The sequence below is a fragment of the Patella vulgata genome, chromosome 7 (genome assembly GCF_932274485.2).
Source record: "Patella vulgata chromosome 7, xgPatVulg1.2, whole genome shotgun sequence".
Taxonomy (NCBI): domain Eukaryota; kingdom Metazoa; phylum Mollusca; class Gastropoda; family Patellidae; genus Patella; species Patella vulgata.
In genome coordinates, this window is record NC_065885.2 from 20,906,085 (window position 1) to 20,930,511 (window position 24,427).

General features: G+C 35.8%; 1 protein-coding gene across 1 annotated transcript; it reads left to right on the forward strand.

Annotated features, from left to right (window-relative positions):
• Positions 1 to 1,737: 1,737 nt before the first annotated feature.
• On the forward strand, positions 1,738 to 22,760 carry LOC126827193 (inter-alpha-trypsin inhibitor heavy chain H3). Its single transcript, XM_050556430.2, has 14 exons — positions 1,738 to 1,904; positions 9,161 to 9,318; positions 10,815 to 10,925; positions 12,339 to 12,586; positions 12,926 to 13,089; positions 13,345 to 13,511; positions 15,033 to 15,154; positions 16,121 to 16,683; positions 17,843 to 17,950; positions 19,365 to 19,467; positions 19,714 to 19,758; positions 20,058 to 20,171; positions 20,590 to 20,949; positions 21,497 to 22,760. Exons 1-14 carry the CDS (start codon positions 1,830 to 1,832, stop codon positions 21,724 to 21,726), a joined length of 2,568 nt encoding a protein of 855 aa, XP_050412387.1. The 5' UTR covers positions 1,738 to 1,829; the 3' UTR covers positions 21,727 to 22,760.
• Positions 22,761 to 24,427: the final 1,667 nt, after the last annotated feature.

Sequence of the window (24,427 nt, forward strand, 5' to 3'; positions counted from 1 at the left end):
AATCTTTGATAATAGTCCACAAACTCACTATTACTTTGACTGGTCATAATTAAATTACACCGTTGTGTCGAATACATTATGCAGCATAACATAACCCCGTTTTGTCGAATAAACAGACGTACGTTATGCAGCAAAAACTACATGGTAAATAAAATTTGTCACGGCATACTACGTTGTGTCGTATAGACTATGCATCATGACATTGGTCACCATTCGTGTCGTATACACTATGCATCATAACATGGGTCACTGCACACTCCGTTGTATCGTATACAATATGAATAACATGGGGCAACGTTTTGTGACATAGACTATGCATCATAACATGGATCACCACACCTACCGCTGTGTCATATAAAAGACTATACATCATTACATGGATCAGTGCATATTCCGCTGTATCGTATACATTACATTATGCATCTAACATGGGTCACCACACGCTCCGTTGTGTCGTATACATTATGCATCATAACATGGCATTCACCGCACACTCCGTTTGTGTCGTATACGTTTTGGAATAATGGGTCACTGTCCACTCCGTTGTGCCGCATACATTATGCATCATAACATGGATCACCACATGCTCTGTTGCGTCGTATACATTATGTTAACATGGTATATTTGTCACTGCACACTCAATTTGTGTCGCATACAGTTTGGACCATAACATGGGTCACTGTTGTATACATTATGCATCATAAAGTGGGTCACTGCACACTCCATTGTGTCGTATACACTATGCATCATAGCATGGCATATTTGTCACCGCACACCCCGTCGGTATTCGACCGTCTATCATTATTAAGATATCTTAATAAACTATGAAGTCCTAGCAGTCACTTTTTCTATGAAAAAAATATCAAAACATGCATTGCTGAGTTGAAGGTTTTTTTTTTTTGGGGGGGGGGGGGTGTTTTTTTGTCTGTGTGACAAATACAGGCCTAAGAACCTTTAATAAGCACCATTGCATTTGAATGTTAACACGTTTTTGACCTCGCGACTACAAGCATAATCGGTCAAAAAGAAATAGTCTCGAGTCTCTTTAATAAATAAAAAGTATTTAAGATACGACATCCGTACATATATAAATGCCAGTATAAAACAAGGCGCCCATGTTAAACCAACTTCTTGTGGTATTCAGGTGTTCAGATTGTTAGCATATGCAATCGGACTTAAAGATACTCTCCTAATGTCTAATGTTCTACAATCATGTAAAAGGTAACCTTTTGAAGTCACTAATAAGCCGTCGATGGTCATGATGACGATTTTATTTGAATTGTGTGCAAAATTGTTAAGTCCTTTTTGATCCTACTCGGTGCAACATAGCCCGATAAATGTTATTTTTTTTCTTTACCTCGGAGCTCTGTTTAAATAAAATTAAATGAAAATCTTCTTGCAAATGAACTAAGTCTGCCTATTATAAGTATTGAAACATGTAAAGTTTCATGCAATAAAATGGCACACACCCTTAAAGACCTGGTGTGGATTATTTAGGACAAACATTACTCACATTGGTATAAAAAAAATCTAGAAAATTTGTTGAGATAAATTCAGGTAGTCAGGACAATGGTATTGGTATTGGGTCACGAGTTTCCGACCAGACGGCACGCAACCAATAGAAATTGCATTTTATACATCTAATTGAAACTTGCCCAGGAAAACACATGTGTTATACCATTATTATGTAAGCATTAGCAGATGGAGTAAATAGAATAGCCGGCGTCACAGATATGATCTAATCTATAGGAGACAAATCAACGTTTATAGGTGTCTGTCTGCAAAGGGGAATAATTGAAGGAAATTGGTTACCTTAAGACAATTTAAAGATGGCACCATTACACCTGGCGATACCTGTGTTTTTAATTGTTCTTTTATGTGTTGGATTGTCAGAACAACGTGCTGTAAGTATTTTTAAATTTATTTTTGAACGTCAGCAAGGTGCAAGTTTTAGCGGGAGTTAATACTAATGGATATCTGAAGGGTAATATCTGTTTGGTTTAAATATAATATTATTAATGATTTTAAGATTGAGCCATTTTTTATGGCATCTTTTGTTCCAATCACGAAAACAGACATTACATCCATGACAATTAATTAGATAGTTTAGAAAAACAGGCAATTTACAAACTCTCAGCAATTAAAGAAAATCCCAGTAACATCACAGCCTTGTTTTAAATTAAAAAGAACCTTGGTTTGCTTTTAATGAAAACCATCTAATTGTATCTATAAAGTTTTATTAGTGTACGATATTGTTTCTGTGAATTAGATTATGGTGAATTTAGCGAGAATGTAGAGCGCAATTCCCAGGCGGTCGATCGGAAAATATTTTTATCTTTTTTAAATTTATTTTTTTGTTTGTTTAGTTATTTGTATTATGCTTTTCCTAACATTACTAGCTGAATAACTAAGTATGGCTCTTGAAAATAATACCAAAATGTCAGTGTTAGCATTTGTCTAAAGAAATTTGCGTTAATGCCGAGTTACAAGGGACTATAAAAAGAGAGAAAATTGTTTAGGATCAGCGATTTAGGCTAAATAAAAGATATAGGATTGGTTTGATAATCGTAAATAGGGGGCTGTTTAACGAAATTTTAACTTAAGATAAAATCCAAATTTTAGTAGATACTTCAATTTTGATTGGCTAAGCACTAAAATCAGTCTAATCAATTACTAAAATTTGGATTTTATCTTAGTTAAAATTTCGTGAAACAGGCCCCCGAGGTATGTTTTATTATAGACCTATTGTAGTATAGTTAGTTTCCTAGTTTAGAAGTAATATTACTATGAATGAAACTATTAATATGTAGGTTGTATATGAATATATTAACGTCGTAGATCAACTCAGTTTTCACTTTTTACGTTATCCCGAAAACTAAATCCATTCCACGTGTTAAACCGGGGCTCAAGCTTTTAGTATCTTGTATCAAATTTAGGTTAAGAGTAAAACATTTTATTAATTTTATGCGAGTTGTAGGCTAATCTATTTTCTGAACCCGTTTCTTAAAATATCACTGCCATTGTTTATTTTCCTATCAATTATCTCACCACTATTTCATTCATAAGGACTTTATCTTGAAATAAAAATGCTTTATAAATTAGTAATGAAAATATATTTTAAGGCAATATATTTCGTATGGGAAGGAAAGGAATAAATGGGAGTATAATATCACGTCATCTCTATAATTCAGCCATTTTGACATTCTACACACAGGGGTCATCTACTTCATACTTCGAAAATAGTATACTGTTTTGTATTGCGGTTCTACTCCGTTTCTCATCTGTCATACACACATAGACTAAATAAACTTTTTCAATTTTATTAAATGGAAGTCTAATAAATACTTAACAAAATTCTCGAAGTATACTTGGTGTTGTCGACTAAAATCGTCGATTTAGGACTTAAAATATTGGCCAACTAGCTTAATGTCTGTTCTCAAGCGGAGCTAACTGTAAACAGACACCCTAAGTTTGGTATGTCATTTTGCGACTAATATACAGCAGGCATTGTCCATTCATTTTATAACTTCATCGGGTAGTTTATTTTAGTGCTGCTAAACCTTAGCAAAAGACAGAAACTAAGAAGGAATAAAATTGAACGAATGAAAAAAAAATGAAGGTTCAAAGTAGAATTTGAATAAAAGTAAGCGGAAATACCGCCTTTTCACCACAGAAAACCGTACACATACATTTACCGTACAAACGGTAAACTACAAACGTACACCAGAATGTGTTAACTATTTGAATACTTCCACGATAATAATGGGTGTGCAGTTTTCTAGAAAGTGTAAGCATATCCTTCCTCAAACACGACACACGTCATTACCTAATTCTGGCGATAGTTTATACCTAGAATTCGGAAGTCTAGGGCATACACGACACCCTAACACAACCCCGCCGAATGCCCGATCCAAATTGAAAAAGAATAAAAAGCTGTTACCTATTCACCCATTTAACATAAACATTATTTATCAATGCGAAGTTTCTAATATTGTTGAGATATACGATTGTTCTAATCTGTTCCTGGAAGTAACTAGAACATACAGAAATATCTTATACAACCAAAATAGACCTTTCTTTGAAATGTTTTTTGGCAGTGCGTTTGAAGGCTCTTTGATATTCTGATAGTAATGATTTTTAATGTATATACAACATGAAAGAGTTTTGTTGTGGGACCCGAAGGCTACAAGATTTGAGTTTATTTTATATGGTACAGTATGTGACTAGATGTAAAGGCATTTCCTTTATAACGAACTCTATTAGTGAAATGGTGTCTAAATACAAAACCCCTTAAATCAGCAGAATTCCTAAAGATTTGAAGGTTTTTGTATATTGTTCCGTTCACGAGAAGTGTTTAACGAAAACATTTGTGTTCCGGTGGTAGCGGGGACACTTGAGCGCATGTCAAAATATTTTGCTGTCCAAGACAGTACTGAAAATGACCCAACACTAGCGAACCCATTGTCCATTAAATGTTCGCATGCGTTCCCACTAATACCAAGAACTGTAGAAAGTTTCTCAGGAAATTATTAAAACGTATGATAATTCCTTAGTGTCAAAATGAAATTCCACCGATGTACGTAAATGGGCATTCCCAAGGGTTCCCCCAAAACAAAATATGTGTAAACAGACCTCATGTCAGAAAAATAAGTGTTTAGTAATTGTGTTCACTTGACTTCTGCGATTATCTGGAAGTTATTAGAAATTATCGTCACCATGGAGATTATTATGGAATCTAAGCACCGATTGTAATAGGAAATTTAGTGCAGTTTCCTTTTTCCCGCCACCAGAAATTTCACCAATTCGTCACCTGAATAAACAGGTTAAAGAATGGACGTAGATGTAGTTAATTATATTCCCAAGTCAAAGTATTGTTATATAAAAAAAATGTTGTCCGCCCTCGGTTTGTGGTAAACCCTTCTTGTGGCTGATTTATTCACCAATTGTACAGGTCAATTGGTTCGCGCCACCGACTTTAAAGAGGAAAAATGGGACTATATCTCAAAAAATTATTTTTAAAACGAAAGTCGAGGACTAATTAAACTTATGTTTTCTGCTTTGAATTATCTTACATGACACACCTTTCCTCGATTAAACAAACCAATTTGTAGGTTTCAAATAAACCTCAAATAAATATCTGACGAAGTTTTATGAGGGTGATTACAGAATAAAATCTTCTAATCTCTGAGAATGCTGCCTTTGTCTAAGATTTCGCTCCAGTAATGACAGTATGTCTCATAAATTCAACACTGCTCTGGCTTAATGTACACCTTACGTAAAGTTCTGATAAATAGCTATTTCCCTAGCCGAATTGTATTTATTCACCGAAGGCTCAGATTGCGTACAATGATGACCCAAACTGCACTAATTCTCCGCCAAGCCCAAAACATTTAGTAGTTTTGTTATTAAATAAGAACGAGTCGCCGCTATTTGGTATATTTTTTTTATGGTAACTATGATTTATTGTGCACAGTTTGCATTTAATGACACAATGTGGCACAATGAATTTCAACCAAATGAATTATCTAGCTTTGGCCCTTTGAAGCGTAAACTTGTCTACAATGCAAAATTGGATACGTTTGGTCTTTTTCTATGTTTGCATTTCGTTTATAAACAAAAATCAATTATATGTTATTCACAAGAGAAATTCTAACTGTGTAACCATCTATCTTCTGACATATTGACATTAATAACCTATTGATATTTATCACATATGCAACCGGCATGCACGTGTATAGGTTCGTGTTATTTTTGGCAGATTATAAATCGTTAAGAATGTTATACAACATGGAATTGTCTTCTGTGGTCATAATGACACGTCTTTGTCTGCACTCTTCTAATGTAAGTTTTGGTGTTATCTGACATCGTTACATCTACGCCTGTAGCAATATCGGTGGAATGCAATATGGTTTAACGTTTAACCGGGCTAACGAAAACCTACAAATGTCATGCAGTATAGTATGTGGGATATTTTGCCGGACACTTCAACAAATTCCAAGAGTTCTGTTTCGTGTACGTCAACGCGTACCTCGACTTTTCTTAGCATCGAAATACGGACCATTCCATTGAGTTTCTAAAACGTATAAAATATGGAGTTATTTGTTAGACCAACGATTGGGATAGAATCCCCCTACCCCTCAGATTAGCCATAATGTTCGCGTAAGGATCATCCGAATTAGAGATAAGAAAAGGTAACTCTAATATTGGTGGAAGATCCTTTAATAGATTCCTTAGATTAAAATGTGTAGTAACATGTCCAACTATAAAAACGTCATCTGTAATCATGAACCCACAGAAATAGCACATCATTGTTCTTACTGTATCTTTAATGTCGATGTATATTTCTGTATCAATTTATAAGTTAAAGGTTTATTTATGTTCTAGACTGGCACCATGCTGATTGTACCGATAATTCCGGGAGTTCCTAACCCCACATTCTTTTCAAATTGAAACCAGCTCCGTAAATACTGTCAATTCCATTGGGTGGGACAATACATCTGTGCACATGTTTTGCACCCCTCGCCACTTATTCTTGAATATAAAAAATCTAGTATCTTAAAACAAAATCTTAAACATAAAGAGGGATTGCCACATTTAGCAAAGAAAATACATTTGATATAATACATGTTTCATATTCAAAATAATCCTAGGCTCATCTTGAGTAAGGTATTCAACAAGGGAGTTCGTTAAAGTCCATGAAAACCACCACCAGACCCTTTAAATCGAAAAGGAAACTTGTATATCTCAGTAATGACATCACAGATGTATCTCAGATTTTACATTCAATCACACGTGGACATGCCCGAAGTAATTGCATAGTTAAATCTTGCCGAATCCAATATTAGTATTTTTACGAACCGGTGAAGATGTGTACAGCGCAATCTTATTAAAAGTCTATCTTTATTTCATTTCGCGTTGATAGTTCAGGTTCTCTGGTAAATAAAAAATACGACATTAAAACGACGAAAGAACACGAACAGCGAATTAAAATTAAATTTTAATCACACTGCTAATAATCTTTGTTCATGCTTCCGTTGATATCTTGAAACAACCCAATTGCTAGCTGACTAGTTTCAAAAGATAACAAAAATACTTCGAAAAAGGCCTAATACCAAATTCCATTAAACATACATTATGTAAGAGCTAAATCTACTTATTGTAGGTCTTTCTGTAGGTCTGAAATGTTATATAAACTATTAATTAGACATTTATTAACAAAACAAGACCACGATCATCTCTCGATGGCATCGGATACTCGAGATTTTAACTAGATTAGAGCGGTTCGCCATTTAAAAAATGGGAAAGCGAGGCTAAGTCCCGAATATACCAGAATCTTGGTTACCACTATGATTACATCTTGTCAAAACTACAAACAGTAATATACTATTAAAAAAAAGTAGGGGATATTTGATTTTTAAGTGTTATTAAAGTCACCTAATGAAACTGACGAAGAAACAAATGACAAAATGAAATGAAGTTCACATTCATCGATTTATTCCAAATGATCGTTAGACTAAGTAAGGCACAGACTGACCATTATAAGGGTAAAATGATACCCGGGGTCAAACAGCAAAGTTACCACAGCATCACAACCAAGTCAGTAACGGGTAAATCCTCCTCTGTTTGCCAAACAAGCATTGATCCGACGTGGCATACTCCTAATGAGACGTTTAAGGTCATTTTGGTCCAGATTGTCCCATTCCTGTTGCAACGCAGCAGCAAGTTCTTGGGCATTGGCAGGACGTTGTTGACGTTGACGTAACCTCTGTCCAAGCATGTCCCAGACATGCTCGATGGGGGAGAGGTCGGGACTCAGTGCTGGCCAAGGTAATGTGGTGATGTTCTGTTGTTGGAGGTAACCTGTAACGATCCTGGCCCTGTGACATCTTGCGTTGTCATCCTGGAAGATGAAACGGCGGCCATGACGTCGTGCGAACGGCACAACATGGACTGCCAAGATGTTGTCCCGGTAGTACTGGCCTGTAACACGCCCTGCAACAACATGTAAAGCCGTTCTTCCAGCAACAGTGATGCCTCCCCACACCATAACAGAACCACCCCCAAATCGATCATGTCTGATGACGTTAACGTCTTGGAAGCGCTCGTTTCGACGACGCCACACCCTCCTACGTCTGTCCAAAAAATCAACAGTGAACCTTGACTCATCTGAAAACATCACATTGCTCCAGCGTCGATTATCCCAGTGTTGACGATCCCTACACCAACGACGTCTTGCCTGAATGTGATGATCTCTCAAACAAGGGATCACGCGACTACGTCGGGCGCGAAGGTGACCCCTATGCAGTCGATTCCGAATCGTCTGGCCACTCACTCTCACACCAGTGTCTGTTTGAAGACGAGCGCTGATCTGATTTGCTGTGATGACACGACTTCTCAAGGCCAAGGTACGGATAAATCGATCCTGGGATTGAGTTGTCGCCCTTGGTCGACCTGAGCGTGGTCTGTCCTGTACACATTGTGTATCACGGTATCTGGACCATAGCCTGCTTATGACAGACTGAGAAACATTCATCGTCCGCGCCACAACCGCCACAATGACTGTAAAATTCAAAGTCAGAGTCGTGCAAATCTTGGGTTGGACCCCCATGATGATCCCAAGCATCACCTGCATTCCATGCGGTAGCTATTGGTGCGTTTGGGCGTCACATGTATCTGGAAATGTTTCTTCTGTTAGGTTCTATAGTGACTTTTTTCGTAGTCATTTGCATATTTTAGTATTATGCCCCCAAAATCAAATATCCCCTACTTTTTTTGAATAGTATAATTTGGCTCAGAATGAAGTAATTTGAATGAAATTTTAAATATTTTCTTTTTTAATCATCTATTTTTGAATTATTATAGCAAGAATTACGAATTCTTTATTAAACTCTTAGCTAATGTATCTTTAAATTGCATTAGGCAAAACCGGGACAGTGATCGGTTGGTGTGTGTGGGGGGGGGGGGGAGGGGGTATGCAAATAAGCAATACCTAATAGCGAATTAGTATCTTGTGTTCTGGAAGAGTAAGTATACGTATCAATAAAATCACAATTTGTCACGTACCTAAAATGAATAATTAACAGCGGGACTCGTGCACTATAAAATTAAGATTACATCAGAATTTAATTTCCAGTATCACAATTTATTGTTTATATTGTAGGCGACAGTGGTTGAATCGTTACATATATCCACGGACATCAAGTACCGGTTTGCAACAACTCGAGTATCCAGTACTATATCAAATCCAAGTCACCTAACGAGAGAAGTTTCAATGGATGTTATTTTACCAGAAAGCGCATTTATAGCCGATTTTGTCATGTAAGTGAATCTATATGGCCAATTGTGAGTAGGATGTAAGACATGTCATCTTGGAGTACAACTTAGCCTAATTTTGTTTTCGTACCAACCGCCCACAATCCTACACAAATGGAAAATCCTCAGCTGCTTGCACGGCCAAAACCTGGATGGAACCCAGGATCTCACTGAGCCACCGCATCCCCACCAGCCAGCAATCCTACACGAATGGAATATCCCGAGTAACTTCCACGGCCAACGGGGGTTGGATGGCCGAATGGTTAGCACGTGCGCGCTGTATCATAAGGTCTGTCATTGAGTCAAATGGCGTGGTTTCGATTCCTCGGTTGTACGTGACATGGAGTAGGGTCGCCTGTCCAACCTCGTGGGTTTTCTCCGGGTCTTCCAGTTTCATCCCACTGATAAAGACCACTACGCGCTAGCGAATTATTGAAATAAAAAAATTGAACCATGCGTTAGTCCCGAAATGACCTAGTTTGTGTCGAGTGGACGTTAAACCCCATCACTCTCTCTCTCTCTCTCTCTCTCTCTCTTTCTCTCTCTCTCCACGGCCAAAATCTGGATGGAACCGTACCCCCCCCCCCACCACCCCAAGTCCGAATCATGTTAATTAATTTGTGAACTATACGCTGGTAGGAAATAGTTGATCTCCAAGATATTAAAGTTAGTTTACTTATGGCCATACTCATTCGACTTCAAACAATCTTTGGAAAACCGTTAGAAAACCTGTGTAATAAAACATTCAATGACTTGAACAGGAATCAAAGAAGAGGTTTGTTTAATAGTTATGTATTGTTTAAAAGCAGTGGTTTACCCAGCTGTGCCAATGGATGAAAATATGTGCTTTATAGCAGATTTCAAAGAGAAAATAAAGAATGTAGAAATGAAACAAACCGTTCGTGTCTGTTTTATGTGTTGGATCAAAGAACAGAAATCGTTTTCATTATGGAATTGATTATTTAGAAACAGATTTATTTTCATTTTCTTTGTAACCAGAGGACGTGTAATAATGGGCCCCATCGCCATCATACTTCAAACTGAAAGAATGCACTGGACAGGGTTTATAGACCAGGAGCCCGGGGGGGGGGGGCAACCTACCTGAAAAGTGTTCCAATTTTCTCCTATATGGTATCAATGCATGCATATCTGGTATCATCAGAATGTAAGTCTGCGGGGTATCTGGTGGTATTGCACATCTAAAATGCCATGCCCCCCAACTAAGCAGTTTATCGCCTCTTCCATGCGCGCTAGATATTAATACCCTACGCATCCTGGCACAATTTTTAATTTTTTGGACCACGGAACAGTGCCCGCTTATATAACCTAGTTGGGGGCCGTGGCATTTTGGGTGTGTCTGTTAGGGTTGCACATTTCTTCGACCCTTGACTTAACCCCAACTGTCCTTAGTTCTTTAATAAGCCAGTATTTTGGCAGATAGATATTTGGTGTTCCATCTCCCGCACCTCAAACTGTTAAAAACGTTTTTGTTATAATTACAGGGACGTTGAAGGAAAAGAATATAAAGGTCTGGTAGAAGAAAAGGAATCAGCTAAACGTAAATATCTTAAAGCTAAAAAGGAAGGGGAGAGTGCTGGACATCTGGCAGCAAGGTGACTTTTTATCACCGTATTGTCATTATCCTTGTTTGACCTTTTATTATTATTTGGTCTATCATCGTCATTATCATTGTTTGGCTTATCAACACTCATTATCATTCTCTGCCTTATCATCGTCGTTATCATTGTTTTACCCATCATCATCATTATCATTATAATCATTGTGTCTCCTATCATTGTCAATATCATTATAATCATTGTGTCTCCTATCATCGTCATTATCATTATAATCATTGTTTGGTCTATTATCATCGTCACCCTTTTTATTGTTGTCAACGATCATCTGCATCGTCGTCATCAAAACAAATCACAACCACGTCTAACTTCATCATAAACATTATGACATTATCATTATTGTCATCACTGTGATAGTCATCATCGTCGCCGTTGTTCATCTATGTCAACAGTGACCTTTACATTTCAAACATATTAACAGCCCTGCGACGTTGACGTCGAACGTAAAACTGTGAATAATCGTTTGTTAGAGAAAATAGAAGGATAAAAAGTTGAATCTGGCAAGATTTGGACGAACTGAAAACACATGTTGACCAGACTAATGTTTGTTTTTAAAACTCTAAACTAAACTAAACGAACTCAGTATTTCCTCGATGTATATGATAATGTCTGAACATGATAACATAAATAAATAATTGATAAAAAATAAAGGACGTAGTTTTTATAATATACTCTCTACTCTAGATATGGTTTTGATATAGACAATGTTTTGTCTATAAATTGTTGTTTTACAATTACCTAAAAAGTAAATGTTAAATTTCAAAATAAGAAATCATCTCGTACATAAAAACAACTCAGTTAAACGATTTTAGCCTATTCAGCTATTGTTTATGCCTAATGGTGCGAGATTATGGTAGTCTAATAGACGTGGTTATCCAGACAATACACCAACAGTTAGTTTGGAAACATGCGGACAATCCACCTAAAACTGAAAGTCCTTATTTTCTTCGAAAACATATCAGTTAGTTGAATAGGTAGTGTCTTTCAGTAGGAATTAACCATTTTTTTTAGTATTTATCCCTTAAACTAGATATGAATTGAATTACTGAGCAGCATTCTATCGAATCCTATAAGTACCCCCTTTGTCCCTTCTTTCAGCGTTAACTAAGACGAAACCAAGAAGAAAAGAAGTCATTTCACGTCATGTCGTCTTCCGGTCGGTATATGTCAGGCACGACCCCATTGTTCAAGCTTAAATTTTTGGTGTTTCTCTAGGATTCATGCGGATGACAGATATAAACCACGGTTTTTTCGCGTCGCCTTCGCATTAGCTAACGCGAATGCAAGAAGGGCGAAACATTCTCATATACTTTCAGCACTCAATAACCATTACCTAATAATTTCCATGTACAGCGTCACCAACTCACCTTATTCCTGATATTTTATTTGTAGACCGCGAGATACGAATCGGTTTGTTGTACAAGTGAACATCAAGGCCATGAAGAAAGTATCTTTTAACTTGACCTATCAGGAGGTATTAAAGAGAAAGCGGGGATACTATGATCAAACATTATACGTCAACCCTGGTGAACCAGTCAGTGATCTTCGTGTAGACGTCAACATCCTAGAATCTAGACCAATCACATTTCTCAAAGTTCCACCAATCAGAGATGATCTTTTAACCAGTGTTAATTTAACAGGTAGTCAATATTCATTATTTTGACCAAGGTATACAACAAAACTCAACTATGGCAACTTCCAGGTGACAACCCCGTCTGCAAGTTCCTGGTTGTATTGCGAACCGACCCTGCTACAACGGGGCATGAGTCTGGTGAGGACGGCACTAGCTTAGGCAGAACTCCTAACTCATTGTCCTCGTCAAACGTTTATCCTGAACGTTCAGCTTTTCAGTTGTATGGTTATTTCCATATTAGATTGACACATTCTGCGCACTAAATATCACACCTATCCGGGATTCTGAACTGTCTCCATAATAAAGACATTTGAAAACTAATGGCATATTTAATTTTGTATTGCAGCTAATAACCCCCATGCATATATTATAAAAAATAACAACCAGTCAGCTCATATTACCTTCCGACCAACAATAGATCAACAAACAGAAAATAATCCCTGGGGCATATCAGGCATGTTTAGTGTGCTCTATGATATTGAAAGAGATTTTGATGCTGGAGATGTGTTGGTAAGTATAATTGAATTGTTACAGTATCATTTCGATGTTCCCGGTGTACTGATACGTTTTGTTAAATAATCTTTTGTCCTTTCGAAGATTCACCGTTCCAATCTTTTCTACCGTATTCGAAACAATCATGAGCGGATGTCACCAAACAAGTCTGAATATATCCCATAACCTCAAAAGAACATGTCTTTTGCAGTAACAAATATTAGGACAATGGTTGAAATATGATTATTGTTTCAACAAATGATTTTTTTGCAGATTATCGATGGCTATTTTGTTCATTTCTTCGCTCCTAAGCTCAACTTCCCACTCCCGAAAGATATTTTATTTATCCTGGATACCAGTGTTTCTATGGATTTTGGCAAACTCGATCAACTCAAGGCTGCCATGAAGATTATATTGAGTGAATTAAGACCTGGTGATCGGTAAACTATCTTACTATTGTTTTATTATTGTCCCAGTACTGAAACACATATATAAGATCTCTAGAAAAATAAGATGGGGTTTAACGTCCTACTGTTCTGCTCCTATACTGGGCTAATGAAGACGGGCATACGCCATACAGTGTGCTATGAGGGAAATTTTGCCCGGGCAGCGACACTATCGCCTACCCTTATATCGAATTCCAACTGCAAAGGGATCTTTTACGTGCATTCCAATGTATACACGGGACCTCGGTTTTTCGTATCATGCGAAGGACTAGACAGCTGTCCTTGTCAGGCCCTCCGTTCTGCACCACTGACAAGGGGAAACCACGTCGAAAAATCCAGATGAACTTTCTCGGCCAATGCAGGGATCGAACACCCGACCTCCAGGCAAGCGAGCCAGCGTCTTAACCACCTAGCCACCGTGGCTCCCAGATCTCTAGAGAAATCAAAAATATGCACTATTGTTGAATATGATTAACCACATCAAAGAATTGAAACCGCCATGAAGAATAGAAATATTATTACCACGTTTGTAGACCTAAGGTTGAAATATGTTGGTTTGAATTCAATAGCACCCAATGTGAACATTCAATGGGTCTTAACTTATGTAGCATTGGTTGATTTAAATAATTTTGGAACTAAAATGTTTTTCCAGTGCCAGATTGTTTTTACCGGTATCGTCTTGAACGCCATATTTTATATTTATTTTAGCATGTTGAGGCTTTAACTTAAGACTCGTATTATAAATATTATCTGGCAATTGGGCTTATTTTGCTGTTATGGAAGCACATTTCAGTTGCGTGATTGTAAATTGAAATTGCTTCAGCAAATTGGAATCTGGTTTAAAAGTGGATGTTCAGGGCAATCTGATTAAAATACAGATCTATATTTCGTTTCGTTTTTTTATATTTTCGATGGCCTACACTACATGAAGATCTGACAAGTTATAGCGATAGGTCACGTCAGGGGTCAAAAGACCGACTTATGACCCTATGATGTCAGACATTTGATTAACCAATCAGCATTGATGTTACTAGTGGATACCCACAGTTCCGTGCTAAAAAAGGCCTAAAGCTCGCCGTAACAGACCGGTTCATTGGCTTATCCTTGACACCATTCAGAACACGAGTTAAATAACAACTCTTCCAGATCCAAGTGTAGTAAAGAAAAGTAAAACGAAATTTTTTACTATGAAAACGAAACCAAATAGGATCTGTGATTTAACCAGATAGATGTTCAGGGTGTCAATATGTTGTGTTAGTCTATTCAACATCATAGCTACTCAAAAAAAATCTGGAACAAACATTACACAAAACAGATAATGTAATATCAACCAGTAAATAACAATTTAATAACATTAAAATCCAAAGATTTAATTCAGAGCATAAGAAGACGTCTCAGGTTGATTTTGTGACAACTAATACTGTACAGTAGATCTTTTCATTTATTTAACCTATTCATTTATGCTCTCTTTTAAATTGTCTCCAAAAACATTTCAAATGTTCAAATATGTTTCAGTTTTAACATATTAGATTTCAATACGTATTCTGAGTTCTGGAACAATGAAGATATGGTACCTGTTACTGATGCTAACTTAGTGAAAGCTGTTCAACAAATAGAAAACCTGCAAACTAAAGGAGGTAAATACAACTAATCATAATGTTTACTACCTAATAAAGGAAATGAAACAGAAAGACTGCAATAACGGCAAATACAGAATACATTGAACTTGTTTTACGTCCATCATACATACTAATAAATAACCAAGTGTGTATTATTGTAAACACCATTATATTTATTATCTTTAAATGGCATTTAGTGAAAGCGATATACGCTCGTATAACAGACAGTTTTATGAATAACATTCACTAGGTTTATTAATTGCAACTTTTCAATGGGGGTGCCCTCGCCGTTATCAAGCAATGATACAATCTAACATGTTACAGAATATACAATTACTGCTTATTACTGAGCGACGTTTCGGAGGGTTGGATGGCCGAATGGTTAGCACGCGCGCGCCGTATCATACGGCCTGTCATTGAGTCAACTGGCGTGGTAGGGTCGCCTGTCCATCCTCGTGGGTTTTCTCCAGGTCCTCCGGTTTCCTCCCACTGCTAAAGACCCCTACGCGCAAGCGAATTATTGAAATAAAATTAAACCATATGTTAGTCCCGAAATGACCGAGTTTGTGTCGAGTGGACGTTAAACCCCATTTCTCTCTCTCTCTCTCTCTCTCTCTCTGAGCGACGTTTCGACTAGGTTTCTCTAGTCATTAACAGAAGGTTATATACAAATGGTTAACAATAAACTAATTAATAGACCGAAGCCATTCAAAGACAATGTGATATGGTGTTGGGCATTAGTCCCACCTCAGACCTAACAAAACTATCAGAATAATAAGGTTTAGAGCACCGTTTCACGAAGTTCACATGCAATTAAGTAGCCTGCAAGTAAGGTCAATGCTTGAAAACAAAATAAAGTATATGGATACAAATGATGACTGAAAGCAATAATATAAATCCCTGAGAACTTGACTTTATTGTATAGCCACTTCATATGCTTATTTCGTGTCTGTGATCAACACCTGTTTCTTGTGTTTATTTTAGCGACTGATATTAATGAAGCTATGTTAAAGGGAGTTAATTTCTTATATGAACATGCCAGTGAACATAACCGATCGGTAATAGTGTTTTTAACTGATGGAAGATCAACTGTTGGCGAGACAAAAGATACACTTATTCTGGAAAACATCCGAGACAGTAACAGATATCATATACCTATTTACACCCTCGCCTTTGGTGTCTACGCTGATTGGCAACTCATGAAGAAAATCGCTGTCCAGAATGATGGTTTTGCCAGACGAATCTACGAAGAAGCCGATTCAGCTCTTCAAATCAAAGGATTCTATGATGAAGTGTCCACTTCAATGATAACAGATCTTAATTTTGATTATTTGGACGATTCGGTTGAAGGTATAACAGATTCTGATTTTAGTAATTATTTCAATGGTTCGGAAATTCTAGTGGCTGGAAAACTTATCAATGGTAGCTTAGAATCATTACCAATACATATCAGAGGTAATACATCACAAGGTTTGATAGAGTTGGAACTCGAAGCTCACGTCAGAAGACAACAGGAAATTGAAAATTTCAAAGATATCACAGAAAAGGTTCGTAATTAGAAGCTCTATGGACTTTCATTTGATAAATGATAACAACTATTGCTTCACCTAGTTATAAACGACATTGATTGCTTCAATTATTTATAAAAGTTATCTATTAGTATAAATGATTTTCATTGTTTCAATTAGTTATCAATGATATTTATTTGCAGTTAGTTATAAATGCTAAGTATTGCTTCGGTTAATTCAATCTGATTAAAACACAGATCCAATTTCGTTTCGTTTTTATAGTTCAAAATTTCGATTTTACTTGATTAAAACACAGATCCAATTTCGGTTTGTTTTTATAGTTCAAAATTTCGATTTTACTTGTCTTTACTACACTTGGATCTGGAAGCGTTGTTATTTAACTCGTGTTCTGCTTGAAATGAGGGGTCATCCAATCAAATGGTCTGTCGAATCGAGCGTTTGATCTTTTTTGCGCGGAACTGTGGGTAGACATTAGCGGCAATAGAAATCAAAACAAAGCAAAAGTAGATAAAAAAATACATGGCGGTCGATAATTGGTTAATCGAATGACTGACGTAATCAGGTCAAATGTCGCTTGCTTGGTACCTGACGTCATAGAACGTGAACTCCCACTATAACTTGTTAGGTCTACATGTAGTGTAGGTAATCGAAAGTATAAAAAACGAAACGAAATATAGACCTATATTTTAACTAGATTGCGGTTAATTTTAAACGATATTTATTGCTTCATTTAGTTATAAATGATATCTATCGATTCAATTGTATAAATGAGTTATAAATCCGAACTATGGCTTCAGTTAGTTAAAACTGATATTTATTGATTCAATTCCTTATAAATGATTATAAGTCGGAGCGGAACCGTAGGACGTTAAACCCAATTCCATTTATAAATAATTATACTGTTTCAATCAGTTGTAAATGAAAATTTTGGCTTCAATTAGTTATAAATGTTGACCATTGCTTCAATTACCTATAATATTTGTTACAAGGTATTGTGTATGTTTTAGGACATCCTTACTATTTCTAGAACACTTAATGCAACTTCATTTGTTTAGTTGTACTAGTTCATTCGTCAATATGTAACAACAGGTCAGGCGATACCTTCAATGGAAAGCGAATCTGCCTTTCACTTGTATAGTTTTAAAAAGATTGATTAATTATAGCGTGTATGTTTCAGATGTGGGCGTACCTGAAGATTCAAGATATCCTCAGAAACCGAGAGGGGGCCATAGAGGAAGAAGAAAGGGAAGCTTTGAAGAAGCAGGCTGTAGATATGTCAATACAGGTAGATTTAAGAAAAAGATTATTGGGTTGTAATTCATTGTAACTAACAGGTGCAATTCCTCGGTTCGGGTTTAAAATCGGGTTCCACGCACTAGCTGGCATCAGGCTATATTCACAAAAACGGGCCAGTTTCCACATCGGTCGTAGACGATGACTTTCAGAAGCAATGATGAGTAATCAGAAATGCAATGAGATGGGGTTTAACGTCCTAATCTTCTGCATCACACGGGCTAAAGAAGGGCAAACGCTATGTCGTGTACTGTAAGCGAACGTATGCACAGACAGCTGCGTTCCGCCTACTCTTTGAATTCTATATGTAAAGAGTTCTTTTCGTGGACTCTAAAGTGTGCACGTTAGCTCTGACAAAAAGTAAGAACTTGTACGCCAACACTGGGTTTGATATTGGAACTCCTGATTAGTGATCAGATTTGTTTTTCAACGATACCACAATCTTCCCAAACATGCGATTATGAAATTTGTTACGTCTGTCTCATATTGATATGAATGAATGAAATAGATATCATACATATGCCACGTTCTTACAATATTTTACCATTTGTCAACATATTGTGCACTTATTTACTTTCCCTTTTCAAACAAGTATTTCATTCAACCCAAAGCCTCTAGTATACTTTCAGTAAATTCTACCAAAAAAATGTCTGGCTATTAACTTGTACCCATTTGTTCACCAGTTGTGCACTCATTTACTTTATATTTTCTCCAAAAAAGTTCGTTGTACATTAACAGCGTAAAACCATATTCATATGATAAAACCATTTTGGGCGTCATACCGAAAAAAGAATGATTTTAATAAATTATATATTCATAAATAGTTGGAAGGACTAATGTATAATACCCAAGAAGTTTAGTGCACACAGAATCTTGATTATCATATTAACTGTCGTTTACAGTTTTTTCTTTAAAAAAAATAGTTAGATATGCTTTAGTTCAGATGTTGTATTGTTCTAGAATGCACTTTATAAATTAAAAACAATGATGTATTTACTTACCTGAAAAAACAAAAAAGACAGAACTGATATATATAGTACCCATTGTGTTTAGTGCACATACACTTTTGATTATTATACAAACTTTCGTTAATAGTTAATTTTGCTTTAAAAACTGATAGATGTGCTTTAGTTTAGATTTTAAATTTTACTGGAATACATTAATTTTAATATGATATTGGAAATGATTTCATAGAGTATTTGACGTTCTGGCATTAATAAATTTAAATAAAACAAACCAAAAAGAACTAAAACAAAACCAATTTGCTGGAACTCAGTTGGTATATGTAGTAGGGTAGGATAGCTCTTCTGCAATATCTAATATCACTTTAGCTACGCTGTTCACTTTTTTGCAGTCAAATTATCTGTAAGATTAAATAATAATTATTTTGAGATTTTTATTTTCAGTATAATTTTGTGACACCTGTAACATCTATGGTTGTAACCAAACCGGGTGATGACAGACAACAACAACAACAGAGAGATGTTGTTAGTACACATGAAGGCGAAGGTAGAAATTAGTTTCTTATTTATTGTTACATACAAATGCAATGAAGTGAAATGAAATGGGGTTTAACGTCCTACTGGGCTAATGAAGACGGGTTGTTACATACAAATTCCAATCTAGATCTGAGGCTGATTGGTCAGCGATGTATCACGAGGTACATAAAAAACAAAAACAATGCAACAGGACACATTTTGTCATAATATCAATCATGAGTCGTTTCTGGTATTAATTATTTCGTTTATTTTTCAGGCTTTAATGTTGGAACCTTTGGTGGATGGCGGAATCGGGGTAGAGGTATTGTAGGAAATCTCATTTTCTTCATTTGAAAAAGTAACATTTATGTTTATGTTATTTTAAATGAAATTGTTGGATTTGTTTAATTAATTCTTTCTGTAGATACCCGACTATTTATTCGAATATCCAGTGTATTTTGAACCGACTGAGGGATGGTCACTCAGATTTAGTAGCAAATGTTCGGGGCTGATTGTGCTTACTCTTCGAAACACTTGATGTTACTTTATAAGTTCTCTAGATATTTTTACACTTATTTGTCGGTATGATATTTTATACCCTTATTTTGTTAAACATTTCAGTTGGTAGAGATCCCCATTTTATGGTAGATATAGTTGGGTTAGAGGTTCCTGTATGTTTTGATGTCAAGGGCAAAGAAAATGATGTGTTTCAATTGATAAAGGATCCGGAAATCGGTAAGTTGTTATTTCGTCTTTATTAAACAAATAAAGCAAAATCATGATTTTCAAGCCTGGTCGTCATTTTATTAATACCTTACAAACCACAATATTTAAAAGGAATATTAGTGTAAAATGGTTTGATACCTTGAATATTTACGAAGATAAGGTGAATTGAAAATGTATCAGCATTCGGCATACTCTTACGACGATATAATATATAGGAGAGTCAGCGCAAACCACCACCATCTATAATTTCCACTTTGATGTGCCTCTTATTAATCCAAATGATTCCACTACCGTTAATTTTCATTTTGTGATCTTAATAAAATTTTATTACATTTTAGAGTGAATTATTTTCCGAAAAATGCAAACACGTACAGAGACTTTAAGCAATGTAAAATCTACGTATTATCTATTAATGTTTTTGTTTCAGATCTATCAGTGAATATAAAGTTAACAGTTGGTAAGAAGACAGATAAGCATGGCTATAAACGACGATTTATCAAGGCTTCGTCAGTTCTTTATGGAAATATTACAATACTAGCTAAGTTAGATCGAATCGTGATCAATACTAGATCTTATAAATGGGACAGTTACAAAGTCTTACATCTTGGGGATGCCATGGCGAAGATTGGCCCAGGTGTGGAGGTGCTGACCATCAGATTAAAGTCAGGAGTACGCATCTTAATACAGAAACACAAACACTGGTACGGCGACGATGATGGAGATGATTTTCTCAATGTAGAAGTTGATAAAGATAACAGATTATCTAAACAATCGTCAGGTATTCTAGGTATGTTAACCCATTTTTTAAATCAAATGTGATCGTGAGATTTCTGGGTCTGGGTCACTTTCTACATATTCCATATCTGCGTCTGGATTCTGTGCTCGCTGTTTTTCGAATCTAATTTCTGATTCAAGAACAATGCACTAAACGTGTACCAATCCTCACACGGTCGATCTACAAGTCGATCAGTATATTTTTAGAACAACTGAAATTTAATTAAACTTTCGTAAAATCAGCCGGCTCTTGTTCGAGAAACCGTGGTCTTTTTTATTTTGCTGCCCACGCGAAATTATAATACAAACCTGGTAGCGCCGCTCTCTGTTCAAAATGCTTTTGGCTATACTTGATATTATCCTTGGTTCAAGTGCTCAATTCCAATACAAAGCCAATACAGTAACCATACACTTATAGCCTATCGATGTGTTACACAAAGTTAGCTTCCCCTTGATTTGTATCCGGGATGATTTTATATATATAGTTAGATGTATAAATACAACTGTTTGGTTATTGTTTCAAATTTCCAACGGAATAAATGTAATATCATCTATTTCAGGATTGTTCTTACATAAAACTATAACCGCCACAGAATATACATTCAATGGACGAAAGTCAGCTACGTTACGGATGAAAGTTAACGGTAGACTGGAGGAAGACAGCGCCCGGTTAGTAGAACGACACGACCCAACATTTAACGCCACGGCACCATGTTGGTCACTACCCGAACACGGCCATATACAATCAGCTGTGCAATCATATCATAAGAAATTTCTCCGTTCTAAATAAACTCTACAATTTCAATAGGCAAAAACTTTATATAATTAAATGGCAAATTGGTGAAGAAGTATGGTGTAAATAAAGGAAAAAAAGTGCTTCCCGCAATTTAATTGTTCAGCTATAATATGGGTTCATGAAGGAGAAATGGTTCGAGACTTTGTATATCTTCGTAGTATCAAAAATATTGTTTGATAATTTTAAAATATATTTTAAATCTATATTGGAACGGACATACTGGGTACTTATAAATATTATATACATATAAGCATATATGAAATGATTATAATCTCAAGTAGGATATCAAATAATGTTACTAAATCATAGCTCATAGAAAACTATGAATAACTCAAATTTAACCATATGGCTATAACACATAAATGTCGACAAATATATTGGACTGTCTAAGCAATGGCCTGGAATGCAATAAAGACGATACCATCACGATGCTTCGTTGCGTGTATACATACTATGGACACAGTTGATCGACTGCGCCGTCATCTTGATCTTTAGAATGTTTTATAGAGAAAACGACTGCGATATACGGTCCATGGTTATGTACAAAGAAATGCGTACCAAGACGAATGTTGAAAAAAAAGACTGGAACAGACTTAAGTCATCGGATACATGGGTTGTGACATATTTAACTGGTTTTTCTGGTCTAGTAGATAACACTCATTTATCAACGTTATTAGAAAAAATATTTTGTAGGTTGTATATATTGCAGTATATCAATCAATATTTTAAGTGCTTGCTGCTATTTACGTAATGCTATAGTAAGAACAACTGTTAATAATGACGTCAGACATTATAAGCAATGCCCACCAGTTTCTTTTCAATACCAAATGACCTTCTATTGTGCGCGGTCATGCTTATGAAAAATTGGATTGGATTTCTATTTCAAAATGTTCCGCATACACAGTTTATAATGCTATAGGCACAGCATTAAGAATGGGGTCATACGCGTTTAAATAATTTTGCGATGTATATTGAATCATATTATCATTTATTCCATGTTTTTTGTATACATACTGGATATATCAACTTTTACCATGTAATAAACATTATATTATTTACTGTATGAATTTCTATTTTATTCAAAATACAGATTTGCCACAAAAGTGGTCTTTGGACATAGGCGATGTAGCAATATATATATATATATATACCCAGATAGCAAGCTGATGTGAAATTTACGTTACTTTTGCGTCATTTGGTTAGATTTAGTTAAAACTACGCTAATTTAACGTCAGAATGGCTATGGATACATTTACGTTAGCTATATGACGTGAATGTAACGATACTATTTTGGGCGGTTTCTTAATTCGAACAATTGATATGATAATAACGTGTGTTATTGGTTATAATTTGAACGTTAATCTAACGTTAATTTTATCTCAGGATAGATTATGGTTAGTTTTCTAATGTAACCCTAGTTTTATGTCAAGAGTGAGTAGGGTTTTCTAACGTAAATTTAACACATGTTTTCTAGAATAAACCTAAGAGATTGTCGAGCATTGCCAGTTTCGTTTTTCTTTCTGCAAAAGAGCTGCAAAGTTGGGCATTAGAATTCGAAGGACTGATAGCAGGTTGTAAGGCACTTTAAAGTTACAATTTCATATTTTCTAAGAAAGTCAAAACATAATTATTTCTGTATTTTGCTCAATAGGTTGTCAACTCACTATTATACGATCATAGGTGTCATTCTCACACTTAAAACTCATTTACACCGGAAATAATAACACACTTTCCTCCCAATTACCTCCCTTGTTTTCTATCTTCAAACGTTGGAATTTGAAGATGAAAATGATATTTTTGCCAATTTCTCAACTGGCAATAGTGAATTATAGGATTAATGGGGTTATTCTTTAACAAGGTAGGACTGTTTATAGATACCATCTATTTTTGGGCTTTATTTTAATAAATTTTAAAAATATAACTTAAAAATATGAAATTGCAACTTTAAGCTTCATTATCCCATTAACTTCTACATTAACACCCCCCCCCCCCATCCCGATTTCCTACCACATAGCCATGAAGATTAGATTTGACATTATATTGCTCCAAAACTTGTATGAGCTCAACATGAAAATTGTGGGATACACAAACCAGAAGTGGAGTAACTCTTAGAGTAGCTAAGTCCGTAACCCAATATCATCCAAAATCTTCGACATTGAAAACACGATTGTTTTTGTAATTTAAATCAACATTGGTGTGGTGATCTTACCTGGAAAATATGGACTTCTGATATCCATATTTCAGACAAAATAAACATTTTACCATTGGTACACGAATCGTGTACCATGATGCGTTTCAGTGCAATTTGTAACAAGGTGCTCAAATAATGATGCTAGACATATATTCCACACGTCATATCAAACGGTAATGCCATATTCTTATTTGTAGAGCATGCATAATAAATACTATCGATGTTGACTGGAATAACCAGACGCTAGAAACTGACTTTGGGTTGAGACTTCTGGCGTATATCGCCGAACATAACTGATGGCAATTCACAATAAAACAGAAACGATTGAATGTAAAACAGTTTATATAAATTCCTATTATATTATTATATGTGTTGCGACCCATTTGTGCCAATTTCTAGCTCCAAAATATTACCGATTTAGCTCCTTTAACTAATCTATTTAAACCTAGTAGAACGGCATAGATTACTTCCCATTTATGGCAACTTTGATTACCACGGACTCCT